This window comes from Eleutherodactylus coqui, chromosome 2 (genome assembly GCF_035609145.1).
Source record: "Eleutherodactylus coqui strain aEleCoq1 chromosome 2, aEleCoq1.hap1, whole genome shotgun sequence".
Classification (NCBI taxonomy): Eukaryota; Metazoa; Chordata; class Amphibia; order Anura; family Eleutherodactylidae; genus Eleutherodactylus; species Eleutherodactylus coqui.
This window is the reverse complement of record NC_089838.1, coordinates 155,750,261-155,768,990: the sequence shown is the minus strand read 5'-3', so window position 1 is coordinate 155,768,990 and position 18,730 is coordinate 155,750,261. Positions and strand designations below refer to the sequence as shown.

General features: G+C 45.4%; 1 protein-coding gene across 1 annotated transcript in view; it reads right to left on the bottom strand.

Annotated features, from left to right (window-relative positions):
- Nucleotides 1-18,730, bottom strand: part of MET (MET proto-oncogene, receptor tyrosine kinase) — a 131,502-nt gene that overhangs the window by 21,710 nt on the left and 91,062 nt on the right. The window contains exon 11 of the mRNA XM_066591808.1: nucleotides 9,240-9,452. Within this exon, the coding sequence (XP_066447905.1) occupies nucleotides 9,240-9,452 (213 nt within the window). The remainder of the gene's footprint in view (nucleotides 1-9,239; nucleotides 9,453-18,730) is intronic.

Below are 18,730 nucleotides of genomic sequence, written 5' to 3'. Positions count from 1 at the left end.
TGCTGAGGGGTAGGGGTAGGCCTAGAGGACGTGGACGCGGCCGAGGACGCGGAGGGCCAAGTCAGGGTGTGGGCACAGGCCGAGCTCCTGATCCCGGTGTGTCGCAGCCGACTGCTGCGCGATTAGGAGAGAGGCACGTTTCTGGCGTCCCCACATTCATCGCCCAATTAATGGGTCCACGCGGGAGACGGTTATTAGAAAATGAGCAGTGTGAGCAGGTCCTGTCCTGGATGGCAGAAAGTGCTTCGAGCAACCTATCGTCAACACGCAGTTCTGCGCCGTCCACTGCTGCAAATCCGAATCCTCTGTCTGCTGCTCCTCCTTCCTCCCAGCCTCCTCACTCCACTACAATGACACCTGCTCAGGAGCGGGAACACTCCCAGGAACTGTTCTCGGGCCCCTGCTTAGATTGGGCAGCAGCGGTTCCTCTCCCACCAGAGGAGTTTATCGTCACTGATGCCCAACCATTCGAAAGTTCCCGGGGTCCGAGGGAAGAGGCTGGGGACTTCCGCCAACTGTCTCAACAACTTTCTGTGGGTGAGGAGGACGATGACGATCAGACACAGTTGTCTTGCAGTGAGGTAGTAGTAAGGGCAGTAAGTCCAAGGGAGCAGCGCACAGAGGATTCGGAGGAAGAGCAGCAGGACGATGAGGTGACTGACCCCACCTGGTGTGCAACGCTTACTCAGGAGGACAGGTCTTCAGAGGGGGAGTCAAGGGCATCAGCAGGGCAGGTTGCAAGAGGCAGTGCGGTGGCCAGGGCCAGGGGTAGAGGCAGGGCCAGACCGAATAATCCACCAAGTGTTTCCCAAAGCGCCCCCTCGCGCCATGCCACCCTGCAGAGGCCGAGGTGCTCTAAGGTCTGGCAGTTTTTCACAGAGACGCCTGACGACCGACGAACAGTGGTGTGCAACCTTTGTTGCGCAAAGCTCAGCCGGGGAGCCAACACCAACAGCCTCACCACCACCACCATGCGCAGACATATGATGGCCAAGCACCCCACAAGGTGGGACGAAGGCCGTTCACCGCCTCCGGTTTGCACCCCTGCCTCTCCCCCTGTGCCCCAACCTGCCACTGAGATGCAACCCCCCTCTCAGGACACAGGCACTACCGCCTCATGGCCTGCACCCACACCCTCATCTCCGCTGTCCTCGGCCCCATCCAGCAGTGTAGTTCAGCGCACCGTTCAGCCGTCGCTTGCGCAAGTGTTCGAGCGCAAGCGCAAATACGCCGCCACGCACCCGCACGCTCAAACGTTAACCGTCCGCATAGCAAAATTCATCAGCCTTGAGATGCTGCCGTATAGGGTTGTGGAAACTGAGTCCTTCAAAAGTATCATGGAGGCGGCGGCCCCGCGCTACTCAGTTCCCAGTCGCCACTACTTTTCCCGATGTGCCGTCCCAGCCCTGCACGACCACGTCTCCCGCAACATTGTGCGCGCCCTCACCAACGCGGTTACTGCCACGGTCCACTTAACTACGGACACGTGGACAAGCACAGGCGGGCAGGGCCACTACATCTCCCTGACGGCACATTGGGTGAATTTAGTGGAGGCTGGGACAGAGTCAGAGCCTGGGACCGCTCACGTCCTACCCACCCCCAGAATTGCGGGCCCCAGCTCGGTGCTGGTATCTGCGGAGGTGTATGCTTCCTCCACTAAAGCACCCTCCTCCTCCTCCTCCTCCTCTGTCTCGCAATCAAGATGTGTTAGCAGCAGCATGTCGCCAGCAGTCGGTGTCGCGCGGTGTGGCAGCACAGCGGTGGGCAAGCGTCAGCAGGCCGTGCTGAAACTACTCAGCTTAGGCGATAAGAGGCACACGGCCCACGAACTGCTGCAGGGTCTGACAGAGCAGACCGACCGCTGGCTTGCGCCGCTGAGCCTCCAACCGGGCATGGTCGTGTGTGACAACGGGCGTAACCTGGTGGCGGCTCTGCAGCTTGGCAGCCTCACGCACGTGCCATGCCTGGCCCACGTCTTTAATTTGGTGGTTCAGCGGTTTCTGAAAAGCTACCCACGCTTGTCAGACCTGCTCGTAAAGGCGCGCCGGCTCTGCGCACATTTCCGCAAGTCCCACACGGACGCTGCCACCCTGCGCACCCTGCAACATCACTTTAAGCTGCCAGTGCACCGACTGCTGTGCGACGTGCCCACACGGTGGAACTCTACGCTCCACATGTTGGCCAGGCTCTATGAACAACGTAGAGCTATAGTCGAATACCAACTCCAACATGGGCGGCGCAGTGGGAGTCAGCCTCCTCAATTCCTTTCAGAAGAGTGGGCCTGGTTGGCAGACATCTGCCATGTCCTTGGTAATTTTGAGGAGTCTACCCAGGTGGTGAGCGGCGATGCTACAATCATTAGCGTCACCATTCCTCTGCTATGCATCTTGAGAAATTCCCTGCAAACCATAAAGGCAGCTGCTTTGCGCTCGGAAACGGGGGCGGGGGAAGACAGTATGCCGCTGGATAGTCAGGGCACCCTCCTGTCTATTTCTCAGCGCGTACAGGAGGAGGAGGAGGAGCATGAGGAGGATGAGGAGGAGGGGGAAGAGACAGCTTGGGCCGCTGCTGACGGTACACCGGCTGATTGCCTGTCATCCTTTCAGCGTGTATGGCCTGAGGAGGAGGAGGAGGAGGAGGAGGATCCTGAAAGTGATCTTCCTAGTGAGGACAGCCATGTGTTGCGTACTGGTACCCTGGCACACATGGCTGACTTCATGTTAGGATGCCTTTCTCGTGACCCTCGCGTTGCACGCATTCTGGCCACGACGGATTACTGGGTGTACACACTGCTCGATCCACGGTATAAGGAGAACCTGCCCACTCTGATTCCCGAAGAGGAAAGGGGTTCGAGAGTGTTGCTATACCACAGGACCCTTGCGGACAAGCTGATGGTAAAATTCCCAGCCGACAGCGCTAGTGGCAGAAGGCGCAGTACCGAGGGCAAGGTAGCAGGGGATGTGCGTAGATCGAGCAGCATGTACATCCCAGGCAGTGCAACAGTCTTTAAGGGCCTGGCCAGCTTTATGGCTCCCCACCAAGACTGTGTCACCGCTCCCCAGTCACGGCTGAGTCGGCGGGAGCACTGTAAAAGGATGGTGAGGGAGTACGTAGCGGATCGCACGACCATCCTTGGTGACGCCTCTGCCCCCTACAACTACTGGGTGTCGAAGCTGGACACGTGGCCTGAACTAGCCCTGTATGCCCTTGAGGTGCTTGCTTGTCCTGCGGCTAGCGTCTTGTCGGAAAGGGTGTTTAGTGCGGCTGGGGGAATCATCACAGATAAGCGTAGCCGCTTGTCAACCGACAGTGCCGACAGGCTAACACTCATCAAGATGAACAAAGGCTGGATTTCCCCAGACTTCTCTTCTCCACCAGCGGACAGCAGCGATACGTAAGCAATACGTAGGCTGCACCCACGGATGGAAGCTACGTTCTCTCTCACCATCCAAAACGGGGACATTTCTGCTTCATCAATCTGTGTCTAATATTCCTCCTCCTCCTCCTCCTGCTCCTCCTCCTGAAACCTCACGTAATCACGCTGAACGGGCAATTTTTCTTAGGGCCACAAGGCTCACTCAAATAATTTTTCTGAACAATTTTTATAAGTTTCAATTAGCTTAAAAGCGTTGGAACTTTAACTTGAACCAATTTTTCGTTACACTGGGCTGCCTCCAGGCCTAGTTACCACTTAAGCCACATTAACCAAAGCGATTCACCTGCCATCTTGGTTGGGCATGGCCAATTTTTACTGAGGTACATTAGTACTGTTGGTACACCAATTTTTTGGGGCCCTCACCTACAGTGTAATCATAGTAATTTCTATGTTCTTCGCCTGCACTCATGGTACAGAAAGGTGTGTGGGGTTGGCCTACACTTTAGCTACATAAATGTCACTTGTGCCTTGGCTATACTAAGGCTACTGAAATGGAACTAAGACTGCGCTCCCGCTATACTGCTGCTTCGGAATTGTTACTGGGGCCTGTCTTGAGTGCTACTATTGCTTACATGGAACGAAGACTGCGCTCCCGCTATACTGCTGCTTCAGAATTGTTACTGGGGCCTGTCTTGAGTGCTACTATTGCTTACATGGAACGAAGACTGCGCTCCCGCTATACTGCTGCTTCAAAATTGTTACTGGGGCCTGTCTTGAGTGCTACTATTGCTTACATGGAACGAAGACTGCGCTCCCGCTATACTGCTGCTTCAGAATTGTTACTGGGGCCTGTCTTGAGTGCTACTATTGCTTACATGGAACGAAGACTGCGCTCCCGCTATACTGCTGCTTCAGAATTGTTACTGGGGCCTGTCTTGAGTGCTACTATTGCTTACATGGAACGAAGACTGCGCTCCCGCTATACTGCTGCTTCAGAATTGTTACTGGGGCCTGTCTTGAGTGCTACTATTGCTTACATGGAACGAAGACTGCGCTCCCGCTATACTGCTGCTTCAGAATTGTTACTGGGGCCTGTCTTGAGTGCTACTATTGCTTACATGGAACGAAGACTGCGCTCCCGCTATACTGCTGCTTCAGAATTGTTACTGGGGCCTGTCTTGAGTGCTACTATTGCTGACATGGAACGGACACGTGGAGAGGACACGTAGTGCCTCAAAAACATCCCCCTCCTCCTCCAACAGGGAAAACATTGTTGGCAAATGCCTTTGCATTGGTTCGTCTGGTGGCAGTCCAAGAATTTCACCTTTACCGACACTACAAGAGAGCCCCCCCCACCATCCCCCCGCCACGGCCTACTTAATCCTGGCCACATTCCGAAAACCAACAAAATACAACCGTGCTACTAGGTCCGCAGTCACCACCACATTACCACCAACGCGGTTACTGTTAAGGTGCATATAACCACGGACACGTGGAGAGGACACGTAGTGCCTCAAAAACATCCCCCTCCTCCTCCAACAGGGAAAACATTGTTGGCAAATGCCTTTGCATTGGTTCGTCTGGTGGCAGTCCAAGAATTTCACCTTTACCGACACTACAAGAGAGCCCCCCCACCATCCCCCCGCCACGGCCTACTTAATCCTGGCCACATTCCGAAAACCAACAAAATACAACCGTGCTACTAGGTCCGCAGTCACCACCACATTACCACCAACGCGGTTACTGTTAAGGTGCATATAACCACGGACACGTGGAGAGGACACGTAGTGCCTCAAAAACATCCCCCTCCTCCTCCAACAGGGAAAACATTGTTGGCAAATGCCTTTGCATTGGTTCGTCTGGTGGCAGTCCAAGAATTTCACCTTTACCGACACTACAAGAGAGCCCCCCCACCATCCCCCCGCCACGGCCTACTTAATCCTGGCCACATTCCGAAAACCAACAAAATACAACCGTGCTACTAGGTCCGCAGTCACCACCACATTACCACCAACGCGGTTACTGTTAAGGTGCATATTACCAGTCTGACTGGGGCATGCAGACACCTTGACAGAATGAATAGTGTGTGGCACATAGGTTCCCCATTGCTATGCCCAGGTGTGCAGCTCCTGATGGCGGTGGCACAGGATTATATTTCTCATTGCTTCTGTACAGCATTGTGGGCTATCGCCCCGCCCCTATTAAAGAGGGTCGCTACCTAGCCGTGCCAACCCTGTGCAGTGTGTGCCTGCGGTCCCTCGTCGTGGCAGACGCACTTCTAAATAGACATGAGGGTGGTGTGGCATGAGGGCAGCTGAAGGCTGCGCAGGGACAGTTTGGTGTGCGCTGTGGGGGGGAGGGGGTGCGGTTGGGCAGCATGTAACCCAGGAGAAGTGTCAGTGGTGTGTCATGCAGGCAGTGATTGTGCTTTGTTGGAGGTAGTGTGGTGCTTAGCAAAGGTATGCCATGCTAATGAGGGCTTTTCAGAAGTAAAAGTTGTTGGGAGGGGGGGGGGCCCACTCTTGCCGCTATTGTGGCTTAATAGTGGGACCTGTGAACTTGAGATGCAGCCCAACATGTAGCCCCTCGCCTGCCCTATCCGTCACTGTGTCATTCCCATCACTTTCCTGAATTGCCCAGATTTTCACACATGAAAACCTTAGCGAGCATCGGCGAAATACAAAAATGTTCTGGTCGCCCATTGACTTCAATGGGGTTCGTTGTTCGAAACGAACCCTCGAGCATCACGGGAAGTTCGTTCCGAATAACGAACACCCGAACATTTTGGTGTTCGCTCATCTCTAATAAAAACGCATAAAAATAAAGTGTTCTGATGATTTTATTAGCAATTTTTTGAAAATTAAATTTGAGGCATCGGGAAGATCATTTTTAATAATCCTGTAAATATGTATATTAGAGATGAGCAAATGTATTCGTTTAGGGCGATTTCGGAATCAATTTTTCGAGTAACTGACTACTCGGGCGAAAAGATTCAGGGGGCGCCGGGGGTGAGCGGGCAGTTGCAGAGGGGAGTGGGGGTGGGGGAGAAAGAGAGAGAGCTCCCCCCTGTTCCCCACTGCTGTCCTGCATAGTGTAATATACATAGGCAGAACAGCTTCCAGCATCGAAGAGCTGTCCTGCCTAGTGTTAGAAACATGTGTCGGACCTTGTCTGACATAAGAGCTATACAGGGAAATTTGAATGCTGAACGAAATCTAACACTGGATTTGATAGGATTACGGGCTGTATCCACTAAATGTAATCATATCGACAACTGAGTATAGTGGTGACAGCTATGGTTTGAACCAGAGTTTAAAGTGATTTACCAGTTAAGAACCTTAAAATGATAGGTACTTACAGGAAATGATTACCTGCTGTTTATTTATTCTAGATATTACTGTTTGCCTGATGTTTAGCTCTGCTACATTAGGGCAGAACTGTATTATGTGACAACAGTTTATCTGCAATGTCTACAGGGAGTTAGAGGTAGTCTAAGATACGTCTCTTGTCTCATCATTGGTTCAGGCAGACACATTGGCTGTCTCATCATTGGTTCACAAGACTGCTCCCTCCCTCCTCCTGCAGCTTTGCCTCCTGAGACGGATTGCTCAGTATAAATGCAAGTCTATCACAGAATCAGCAGGATGTCTATACAAGGAGGAATGATATGTAGTATCTACAATAATTATAAAGTACACATTGCTTATTCACCTGTGAGAAAAATATGAAAGCAAAATTTGACAGCAGCAACCGCCAGGGAACCGACACACGGTGGAGTGATTATAAGATGCAGGCCTCCCAAGGATCAGACCAAGATCCAAAATATAGTCCAAATAAAGTAAATATAGGCAGCATCAGTGGTGCAAAAAGTCATCCAGTCGGATATATCTTTATTCCCCAATGTTCAGCTGTATATGGAACATTGAGGAATAAAGATATATCCAAACGGATGACTTTTTGCACCACTGATGCTGCCTATTTTTTCTTTATTTAGTGAGAAAAATATGATTATTAGGACACTCTTGCACATCTACCTAGGGGAATGAACTTTAGTGAAAACGAGCCTAGATGGTGGTTTTAATCAATATCCTGATAATAGTCATGTTGTAGCAATTATCGGGTTATTTACCCGCAAACATCTGTTGACTATATTTTAGTGTGGGTAAATGCTCTAAGCTATTTTATGTGATGCTTAGAAAGATAGTATATTCACTAGGGTACTAGGTGTAATATAAAGAAACCTTCACTGATGAAGCAAGGCTGAATGAGGACTAGGCAGAAAATTAAACTTTTGAGCTTGATCTGTACATATAATACATCAGTGCCGTCAAACATGCAGCCAAGTACTTTAATAAAGAAACATACTGTGTAGTCATTACAGACCTCGCTATAAAGGTGTGCAAAGGAATCAGTTACTCCAGAGCCCCCATACCTGAACAGGCCCAAAAGCCCTTTTACTAATCGTATTATTACGTGTTTCAAGCACTACTGCTTTTAGACTAAGGAAGTGCTGGAACTTTATGTATTCATTCTGCAGTAACACTGCCTTCGCCACCCACCCACTGTCGCCTCTGTTTTCAGTTGTGTTGTGAACAACGAAACTGGACTGCTACAGAGTGAAACCAGGATGTTGTCAGCAATGAATCCAGGTTTATTTTGGGCATTCATGATGGCCATGTTTGTGTCTGGAGACGGAAGGGTGAGCACCCAAATCCTGCATTTGCTGTGGAGCAGCACACTGCCCCCATTGCTGGTGTGATGCTCTAGGGGGCCATCGTATATGACAGTCGGTTCCCCCTAGGAGTGGTACAAGGGACAATGACAGCTCAGCGATATGTTCAGATCATCCTGCAGCCACATGTGTTCCTCTCATGGTGGCTTCCAAGAGGCATTTTCCAGCAGGATAATGCTCACCCGCACACAGAAGGGTGACACAGGAATGTCTTCATAACATTGTCACACTTCCGTGGCCTGCCCGATCACCAGATTTATCACCATGTATGGGAACATGTATGGGACCATCTGAGAGGCCAACTTTGACAGTCTATGAGTTTTCACAATCAATTACAACAAATGTGAACCGATATGCAGCAGGATACCATACAAAAGCTGTATGACTCCATGCCCACACGTATGACTCCATGCCCACACGTATGACATCTTGCATCCAGGGGATCCAGGCTAGAGGCGGCCCAACAGGGTTCTAGAACCTCCTGTGTTGAGTTTTCCGAAAGAAATGATCCTTTTGCTCTGATATTGTAATCACTTACTTATATCAACGTCTTTCTAGATGTTTGATTTTTTTTTAACAATGAGTGTATTATGCTGCAATGTTAATCAACTTCTGGACTCCATGCTGAATATTATTCTCTTCATCTCTAATGAACATTGTGACTGAATGTTAAAATGTATATGCAGTGATTATTCTGGCAATAATCAGCACGCTTTTATGAAAGCTTGTACAAACACACATTAAAGGTTTTATCCAGGTAAAAACTGTTGATGAGCTAACTTCAGGATAGGTCATCAATAGTTAATCACTGGGAATCCTTGGCACAGTATCCCCAGATATGACCTGATCACCTGGCCCACTATCAGTGCAGGGGACAGGAGCAGAAATACCATAATTGGCTCCACTCCCATTGAAATCACTTCTCCCTCCAACACCTGGGTCGGATACAGGAATGTAACAGCCGCTTCAGCTCACACTGATTTCAATGGAAATGAAGTCAGCTATGGCACTTCTGCTCCCGAGGATAGGTCATCAATATTTTTTGCCCAAATAAACCCTTTAATGCATTTTATATAATAACATAAATATACAAGATAGATTACATTATAATTGACAAACTGTAAATCTTACCATAATTTCCAGGATGTTTCCCATTGAAATCACCAACGGTTTATCAAATAGTTTAAATACAGGATTATTTACAAAAATAAATTCAAAAGTAGCAGATATTACTCCGTCCAAAATGAAAAAAGCCTGGGTTACGATTGGTGGCGTTAAATTTAGCCATTTCAAAGATGGAGTTGAAGAGCAGATTATCTCAGATGAAGATCTATGGATACAGGTCTAGAAAAAAAGTAGAAAAAGCTTAACATAAGATAAGATCTACTTTTTCCAAATGGTAATTACTGCATGTTGCGCTAAAGAAGGTGGTGACTAGAGATGAGCGAGTATACTCGCTAAGGCACATTAGTCGATCGAGTAGTGCCTTAGCCGAGTATCTCCCGCTCGTCTCTAAAGATTCGGGGGCCGGCGTGGGTGACAGGTGAGTTGCGGCGGGGAGCGGGGGGGAGAGAGGGAGAGAGAGATCTCCCCTCCGTTCCTCCCCGCTCTCCCCGCCCGCCGCCGGCCCCCGAATCTTTAGAGACGAGCGGGAGATACTCGGCTAAGGCACTACTCGCTCGAGTAATGTGCCTTAGCAAGTATACTCGCTCATCTCTAGTGGTGACCCCTAGAGGCACCTCTTCCTGAAGCGCTGCTAAATCTTAGTGTGGACAGTCTAGACATAAAAGCAAGGGTCTTCCTTAGCGAATTGTTAGTGTTCATTTCCATGGAAACATGTAAGAAGGGCATGTTCATTTTGTTTTCCAACACACACATTGTACAATGATGCTGCCAGTGATAGCCCATTGTAGGACGGCACCGAATACAATTGCTGACGTCTTCGCTAACCACAAAGAGACCATAAATCACAGTAATGCACATTGTTAACCTTTGCAAAGGCATCCAAAGATACTTGTTACCAGAGGATTGGCTCTTTTAACTAAGTGTGATGACTTTATTAACGTCAAAGTTAACTTCCCCGTGATTGCAGACTTATATCAGTCTTAGCAGCAGCTTATTTTTAGGAAACCCCTTGCTGCGTCTGAAATCATACAGTTAACGTATAACTAATCACTCAACCACACACAGAGCAAAACAATTAATTGCCACCCAGTGGGATCTTCATCTGGTGTTTGTCAAAAGAGTAGAGCATTTCAGCTTTTGCGTCTTTTGGGAATTATTTCTAGTGCATACACCCATAAATCTATCATCTATTCAAATTGTTAGTCGCTTCCCAGTTTAGTATGGAACTTTATAAATGATCAGCTAACATTCTATTTCATTGTCTTGCATAACTATTTATGAGTGTTTTGGGTAGCTATGCAATATATTGAAATACAAGAAATGGTAGAAATGGTTGTGAATAATCTGTTTAAAACTGGATTTCTTTATACACCTTGCATCTTACCTCAGTGAATATCATTTCAGGTGCTTGATAAAAGTTTTTTTTATTTATAAATGTTGCATGACTATATTAAAAGGGTTGCACCAAGATTACAAGTAATCCTCTATACAAAGGATAGGGAATAACTTGTTGATCAGTTTTCCCTTCTGCTTGTCACTACGGGGGTCGCTTCTTCCCCTTCAGGCCAAGTATGCATGGTCCGTTCTCCCTTCATTTCAATGGGACTGATGGAAATACTCGAGCGCTTGCAGCTAGGCTATCTCCACAGTCCCATTGAAAGTGAATGGAGTATTAGCGTGCTTGCACAATCAGCGCTTCATTCAGTCTCCTCCTCAGTGCAGGGGATGCGTTAAACCTGCAGTGAGGAGGATGGAGACCACAAAACACCTAAGTGAATTATCATATATATTAAACAATAAAAAGCGGTAAAAAGTGTCTCTCAATATCTTCCAGAACATATGAAAGTATTATCATATATAACATGTACATTAAATCAAATTCCGGGGTATATGTGATCTTAATTCTGTCCAGCTCTGATTTACTTGAGGTATGTGTTCAGTCTCTAGTCAATTTCTTAGTCTATGAGCTCCTATTACATGAACCATACCACAGAAACTGCCTAGAAGAGAATATGGAAATTCCTGCTAATGATTAGAGGCTCCTGTCACACAGTTATAATAGAGGCGATCACAGCTCATTTGCATTGTTGCAGAGATGGTACAACTTGTAGGTGATCATGTAATGCTGTACTGATGCATGATGGTATTGATGTGGAAGGGAAAGCAACTTTAAAATGGTGCCTGATAAACATCAGTCAGGAGGCTGCACTGCATGTAAGTGAATATAATATACACTTTTGATAGATTTCAAGAATGTAACAGGCAATTGGGTATGAAAAATGTGCTTTCACCGGAGTAGCCTTTTTAATAATTTTTTCGATCCTAGGGAACTGATATGATATGAACTCAATTTGGCTGTGATTTGTGGACTGCTGTCCTCCCAAAATATAAAATGAACAGTTGTGCTGCTGCTGTTTTCAGTGAAATCGTGCTACAAAGGTCATTGAGGCTCTGGCCATAATTGGGCAACACCTGGAGTACACTAAGCAAAAACTTGCAAGGTTTGATGTAAGAATAGGATCTAAGTAACATTTATGAGTAACTGTGTACTTATATAGGGTTAATATGAAATCCGTTCACTTTCCACTAAGGTTGCCAAAATGAATCAGACGTATAACAACTAAATGTAAAACTGTGGTTTACACATTGTAAACTGCCAATAAAGAGCTGCAAGGAGCGGCCAGCAACAAGGTAGCATTTCATCCTACAAGGTTTGAAAGGCAGACTTAGTCATGGCTACAACCTCTACACACATTACCACAAGTCCATAAAGGAAGTGCGGCATAGGAAGTATATTTCTTTGAAATAACCTGAGACCTTGAGGCCTCTAGTCAAATCAAGGTATTTGTTTAAACATTAAACATTTTGACATGAGTTGTAAATGGTAGGTTAATTATATTTGATCCCTTTCATCTATTTATACCTTGTACTTTGGGTGACTAAAGTTCTAACAAAAACAGTGGAAACAGTTCCTTTCTTTTTTATATGTATTAATTAGACTTCTTCTATTAATTAAAAACAGAACTCAGATGATTAAGAATACATTTACACATCAAATAATATTCCCTCTACTGGTTCTTCTAGGCGGAGAATTCTTGAAGACAACCCCTTGCCATATTAGGACAAATGAAGATCATAGAAGAGGAGAGAGTGACTCTTGCTCTGGTGATCCTGGTGTGTCTATGTATTATAAGGTAGTGCATTCAATTGGATGGATGCTGTGTAATTTTACATGTTCCCTTTGGTTTGTTTAGGCACCAGCAGATAGCAGCTAACTGCAAGGCTTTCTGTATACCATGCCAGCTATATGTAGAAAAGAGATTGTCCTCACTGGACAACCCATTTAGTACCTTCACAATGCTATACATACATTGCGTATAGAACTTTTAAAGAAATACATAATTAAATCAACCTAATTCAGCAGCACAATACTGTCACTCCATCACATTTATCGAGGAGTGTTAAATAACAACAGCTCACAATAATGTCCTGTTTCAGGGAATAATTCTATCAGCCTCATGAAATATGACGACACTTTACAGAGTGGAACCTTATCAATCACCAATACCAGCTTCACATATTTCAAATATTTAAAGAAGTGGTTAACTATTCATAGGAATGGATATTACTATCACGTCCTGATTCTTATTCTACAAGTACCTATAGTAAATCCCAAGCCGCTGTTCTAATATTCATTAAATGTGAAATAATTCATAAGGCAAACAGTTCTATGAAGCATATTATTTATATTTGTTGCCAAAGACATTATAAAAAATGTATAAAGCTAATTAATAGATTTTGTTCTGTATACAAAACTACGACTTTACCAGCTGTTATTTCTCAATTTGTTTCCTTGTAGGACTATGGATTCCATTCTGAACAAAGTCCTAGGAGTTTCTATGACTGCAGTTTTTGAATATCTGTTTTGCTGCTGCTTCCAAGCAACTGAAGTCGAAAAAGTTTTTTTCTCTCTGGGTTCTTCTGGTTTAGTTAACTGTGTGTATCTAAAATTTTGTGGCATAATGCTGTATTATTGTTGCTATATGTACTGACATGTCAAAAGTCATGGGGCTAGAACTAACATCATATAGGAGCCTCTCTAGACTGGCAAAGTGTTGCAACTCGATGTGGCAGTGAATCCACAAGTGGATGGAAGATATTCTGGAGGGATATTAAGCCAAGCTGTCTGGTTGGCCACCCACAGCTCCATGGTATTTTTAAGTGCAGGATATCAGGTGCTAAAAGATCTCTTCACATCCCATAAAGGCTTAATTGGGCACATATCGGACAAATGTGTAGACCACACCATTTGAAGTAATTCACCCTCACCAGTGTCACGTCCAAACAGGACACGCTGGATCTGTAACCATGAGATACTCACGCAACTGAAACCATGCTAAACATGAAAAGAAAGTGAGCTGCAAATGAGACTTGTGAACAGACATAACACAATGACTGACAAAAGCCCAAAACACTTACCAAACATACCTGCACGCATAAACAGATGGAATTGCTATAGTACGTATGAGGTATTGATTCGTATTATGACCAATATACTTAAGCCCACAAGACCGTGACAAGGGTCCTCGTTGTCTTGTGGGTCCCTACTCTAACAAGACAGCAGCCCCACGAGTCCTGTCTGCAAGTCGGGTGATCCTCTCAATAGGGACAGCTCCACACTGGAACCTAAGGACCTGGGTTGCCCTTGATGGAAAACGATCCAAGCAGAACAGGTCACAGTTCGCACCAACACACAAGGGAATACATACCACATGGAACAGGACTGTTCACCCTACATGGCTAGCCATCTGCACAGACCACAGAACACATCGCTGTTCACACCTACAGAAAAACATGCATGGTTGCCACCACAAGGGTACTAGGAGGGAAATGAGGAAACCAGCACCCTCTACAGAGGGGCTGGCATATATGTGCAGCAGACCGGTGGTGATTGGCTGGCTGGAGAACTCTACACCCAGCCAGCTCAAACATCCCACACCTGTGAATGTGTGCTCCTGTAAACCCATAGCACTGCAGGTTCCAGGAGCACAACCTGACAATGAGAATTATTCTTGAACTAACTCTGGAGAATTTGGGCCTGATGGCATGGTGCATTGTCCCGTTGGAATATCTGGAATATCCCACCATTGTGGGGATACATTAAGTTCATGAAGGGCTACAAATAGTCACCAAGCAGTGAAATGTAGCAGGCATTGGTCAATCAAATGTTTAGGCGGACCAGTGGACCCAACCCATGCCATGAGAACACACCCTACACCATTATGGAACCACCACAATCCTGCACAGGGCCTTCTTGACAATTGAGGTCTATGACTTCATGGGGTCTGCACCACACATAAACCCTACCATCAGCCCATGACTCATCGGACCATGTTACCAGTCCCCTGGGGTCCAATTAGTGACCTCACAAGCATAAGTGAGGCACTGTGTCCGATGTTGTGGAGTTAACAGAGACACTCTGTTGTCTTCTGCTCTCATATCCCATGGAAGCTAAAGAACACAGCACTGACCCAGGATGTGTGCATTGGGCGTCCTGCCCTCAATGTGGATGTGATTTCTGCCAGAGTTGCTTGTCTGTTTACATGGACAATTTTAGCCCAGCACCGCCATTCATGATCATTAAACACCTATTTGTGGCCACTTCACTGTCCACTGTGGGTGGTAATGCTTTTAATGACAATTTCCTGATATATATGTGACACTGTAGATGGAAGAATTTTAAATACCTACTCAACTTCAGAAATGGAAATGGCACCCACTATCATAGGTCGTTTGAACCCCAATAATTCATGTCGCCTTGTTATGCTCATGCTGGTCAGTGTTCAAGGCTGTGCATTCGCACCTTTCATAGAGATGAATGGGAGTGTGCTCGCACAGTCATCTGAAAAGAGTCAATCTGCTGTGCGCACGCTGACTTTTTCAGGTTACACCACAAGAATGGTGGACCAGGTGAGTATGAGACACAGCTCTTGGGACTCTACATCACCAAACTATAGGCACTATAGCTTATAGTTAGTGATAGGTTCCCTTTAAGATAAACAGCAGCTCATGCAAATAAGCAAACATCTTATTCTTCAACCAGTAGGTGGCAGTAATCTCTCAGCTCTGTCAATGCATCTCTCAATATATCCATTAAGGTCTGTTAATGAGATTTCTAAACAAAAAATTCAGCAAAACATAGAATTATATTTACTTAGTTACCGTAATGATGACAATAGCATTGGTTAGTTCTAAACAACATTAGTATGAAGTGTCGTTTGTTACTGCCAAGTTTTTTGCTGTGCCACTATTGACTGTAACTGAATTAATTGTGGTCTTAATGTATGCAGAAACTGTAACCTAATCAATATTTTAAAGAACTTCCAAATCAAAGACGTTTGCTCTAAGAAAGATGATTTTCCTGTGGTTAGTGGACTTCAAATTCTTTATCGATGCCTTTTTCTTTTGAGAAGAGGGTCACGTGACTGGCTTGTATATTCTGTAATCTTTCTTTCTCTTGCATTATTGGTGAATTCATTGCTCCAGCTGATGATTAGTGAGGTTCTTTAAATGAATAATGGTGGTATATGGAAGTCTCTTTAAGGCTGTTCTATAGAAGTGGTTCACGAGTGCAGACCACACATTTTACCAGGCAGGTCAATGGAGAAGATGCTCTTATGGAATGATAAAATCTAATAATGCTCTTTAGGAGTGATGCAATATGACTGATTGGTAGGGGCAGGAAAATCTCATTTGTGATGACCTTGCTGTTATGTGATTTGACATGACATTTTAAGCTCCAAATTGGTTTTAGCAATTGAAGAATACGAAGGTTTTAGTTTTCAAGAAATATTGGATTGCAGAACAATGAGGAAATGCTGTAATTTAATCTACTGGCTACTCAATTAGAATACAGCCTACAAAGCAGCACCTTTGGTTCTGATTGAATTAAGTGTCTTTTAATGGGAAAAACTGAATTTCCCCTCTACTGTGTGTTTGTGTTATAGGAGAAAACTGAAAATTATCTGTTTGTCAATATCAAAAACCACAAAAAGGTCTGGAGATTTACTTTCCCATGAATCTCTGGCATTGTAACAGTGCCAAGCTAAACAAAAAGTACAATTGGGCCAAGTCCTGTTCATGTGGTCTTCCATTGCAAAATAAGAAATGTATGTGACTATTTCATGGGGTAGAACCAGAGGTGTAACTTGAAGCTTCCGTGCCCCAATGCAAAATCTATAACAGGGCCCCCAAATATAATGCTTTATTCATAGTACTGGGCTCCCTATATGGAAAAGAGAGGCCTTATGGGCCCCCTAAGGCTCCTGGGCCCGGGTGCAACCGCATCTCCTGCATCCTCTATAGTTATGCCCCTGGGTAGAACAGGAAGGGACAGAATAGTAGAGATGAAGCTTATGTGTGTGGATTTGATATAAATGAATCCCGGCACTTCTGTCTACTTGAGTTGATTTACAGTCTGGTCGTTAGCAATGCTTTTGAAGCTTTCTTCAGCCTCATGCCAGATTGGAGTCAATAAGGATTTTTCCCCTTAAATGGAGAAAATTGGCTTCTATCTCATTGGGTTATTTTTGCCTTCCTCTGGATCAACACTGGGGACAGGAGGATGGTGGGCAATAGGCTGAACTGGATGGACATATGTCTTTTATTCGGCTTTACATACTATGTTATTATGAGTTTATAGAGCGCCTTTAGTGCAAAAGTACAAGGGGCAATGGCAGAATTCTAGTTTTAATACTGAGCTGTGGTATTCAGATACTGACTATTTACGTCCAATGGGGATATGTTCTGATGCTTCCATAATCTGCCAGCAGTCGTATTTACCTGTATACTAATACAAAGATATACAAGGGCAGGTACAAACACCACTTCCCAGCAGAATACAGACAGGCAGAAAGGTCTATCTTTATTCTGCTGGGAAGTGGTATTTGTACCTGTCCTTGCATATCTCTGTAATAGTGTATAGGTAAATGGGGCTGCTGGCAGTGTTATTTGAGTTGATTTTTCCTTTTGGAGTGATATGTGAGGCTCCCATAATGTAACAGATTGACCATCAATAGCACAGAAAAATGGAGAAAGTCCAGCGTGCGTTAAAAACTCTTTCTCTTTATTGAAAAATCCAGACAGACATAGAGGAAAAAGTAGCATGTCATGTCTTGCATGTTTCAGGCAAGCATTAATCATAGACAACATGCTTGCCTGAAACATGTAAGACGGCATATATTTTGTAGTGTTTCAGGCACTGGGTTTGGAGCCGCGGGTGTAGTAGCCGTGCAGGTCCAGACAGTAGTCAGGAGAGAGCCAGGAGTCGGCAGCAGAAGGTCTCAGTTCTCAGTACAAGGGAGGAGACAGGTAGCGTTGTCAGGAGGAATGCCAGAAGTCGATAATGGAACATCTCAGATCGCAGTACTACGGAGCAGGTAGGTAGCATTGTCAGGTGGAAAGCCAGAGGTCGATAACGGAAGGTCTCAGTTGTTTGTAGAGGAGCGGGTTAGTAGTGGAGCTTGACTAAGGCTGTGGAGCACAGTAATCACACACTGAGGGAGTGGAAGGGCTAGGCTTTTATAGTGAGCCTAATCAGGAACCAGGTGGAGCTAAAAGAGGGACCGTGTTTGCAGGATCTAAGGACAAGGCAAAAGCCAGGCAGGGGAACTGTCCAAAAGGCTGGGAGAGCTACTGACTGGAGCACAGGAGGTTCAGGGTTCAATCCCTGACATATGTCTTGTTCCTCTAGGTCTGTCTGGATTTTTCAATAAAGGTAAAGAATTTTTACCCCATGTGGCTTTCTCCGTTTTCCTGTGCATCTGCTGCGGTTTCCAGCCAGTCCTTGCATTGGAGCAACTGCAGAGGAGCTGGTTTCTGGTTTGCATTTCGGATTGACCATCAATGGTATAAGAGCTATGCATATTGTAAAAATAAACAGTTAGCTGATCTAATACTCAGTCTATTGTGAATATATTATGCAAATATAGTAAGCTATTGCATTCTTTCACTGTAACTACTGCAGTGCCATTCAGCACGGTTATATAACAGGAAACTCCATTAGTAGGGTTACTAATAGCCTGTAAATTCACAGACAGACCAAAAGAGGGGATTTTTGTTCCGGGGGTGGGTTGTTGAAACTGTAATTATCGTTTTCTAGTTTACAGTAAATATTGCTAATGTGTTCTAACTTGTATCTATGCTATAGACTTACAATCAATATTATTCGACCACCATGGCAAATTAGGTTTATTTGCCAAATTTAAAAACATTCAGCTGTTTGCAAAAAAAAAAAACAACAATCAAATAGGAACAATTTAAATAGGTGAACATAACTAATATAAGTAGTTTCTCCAAATTCAACTTAAAATGCCAATTTTAATGTCAGAATTATTTAACTCCCCAAACAGAATCCCTCATAAGATTACATATTTGTTAATCAGCTGTTGTCTCAAGCACACCTAATGCACCTAATGCAACAGAAAAAGAGAGCCGCA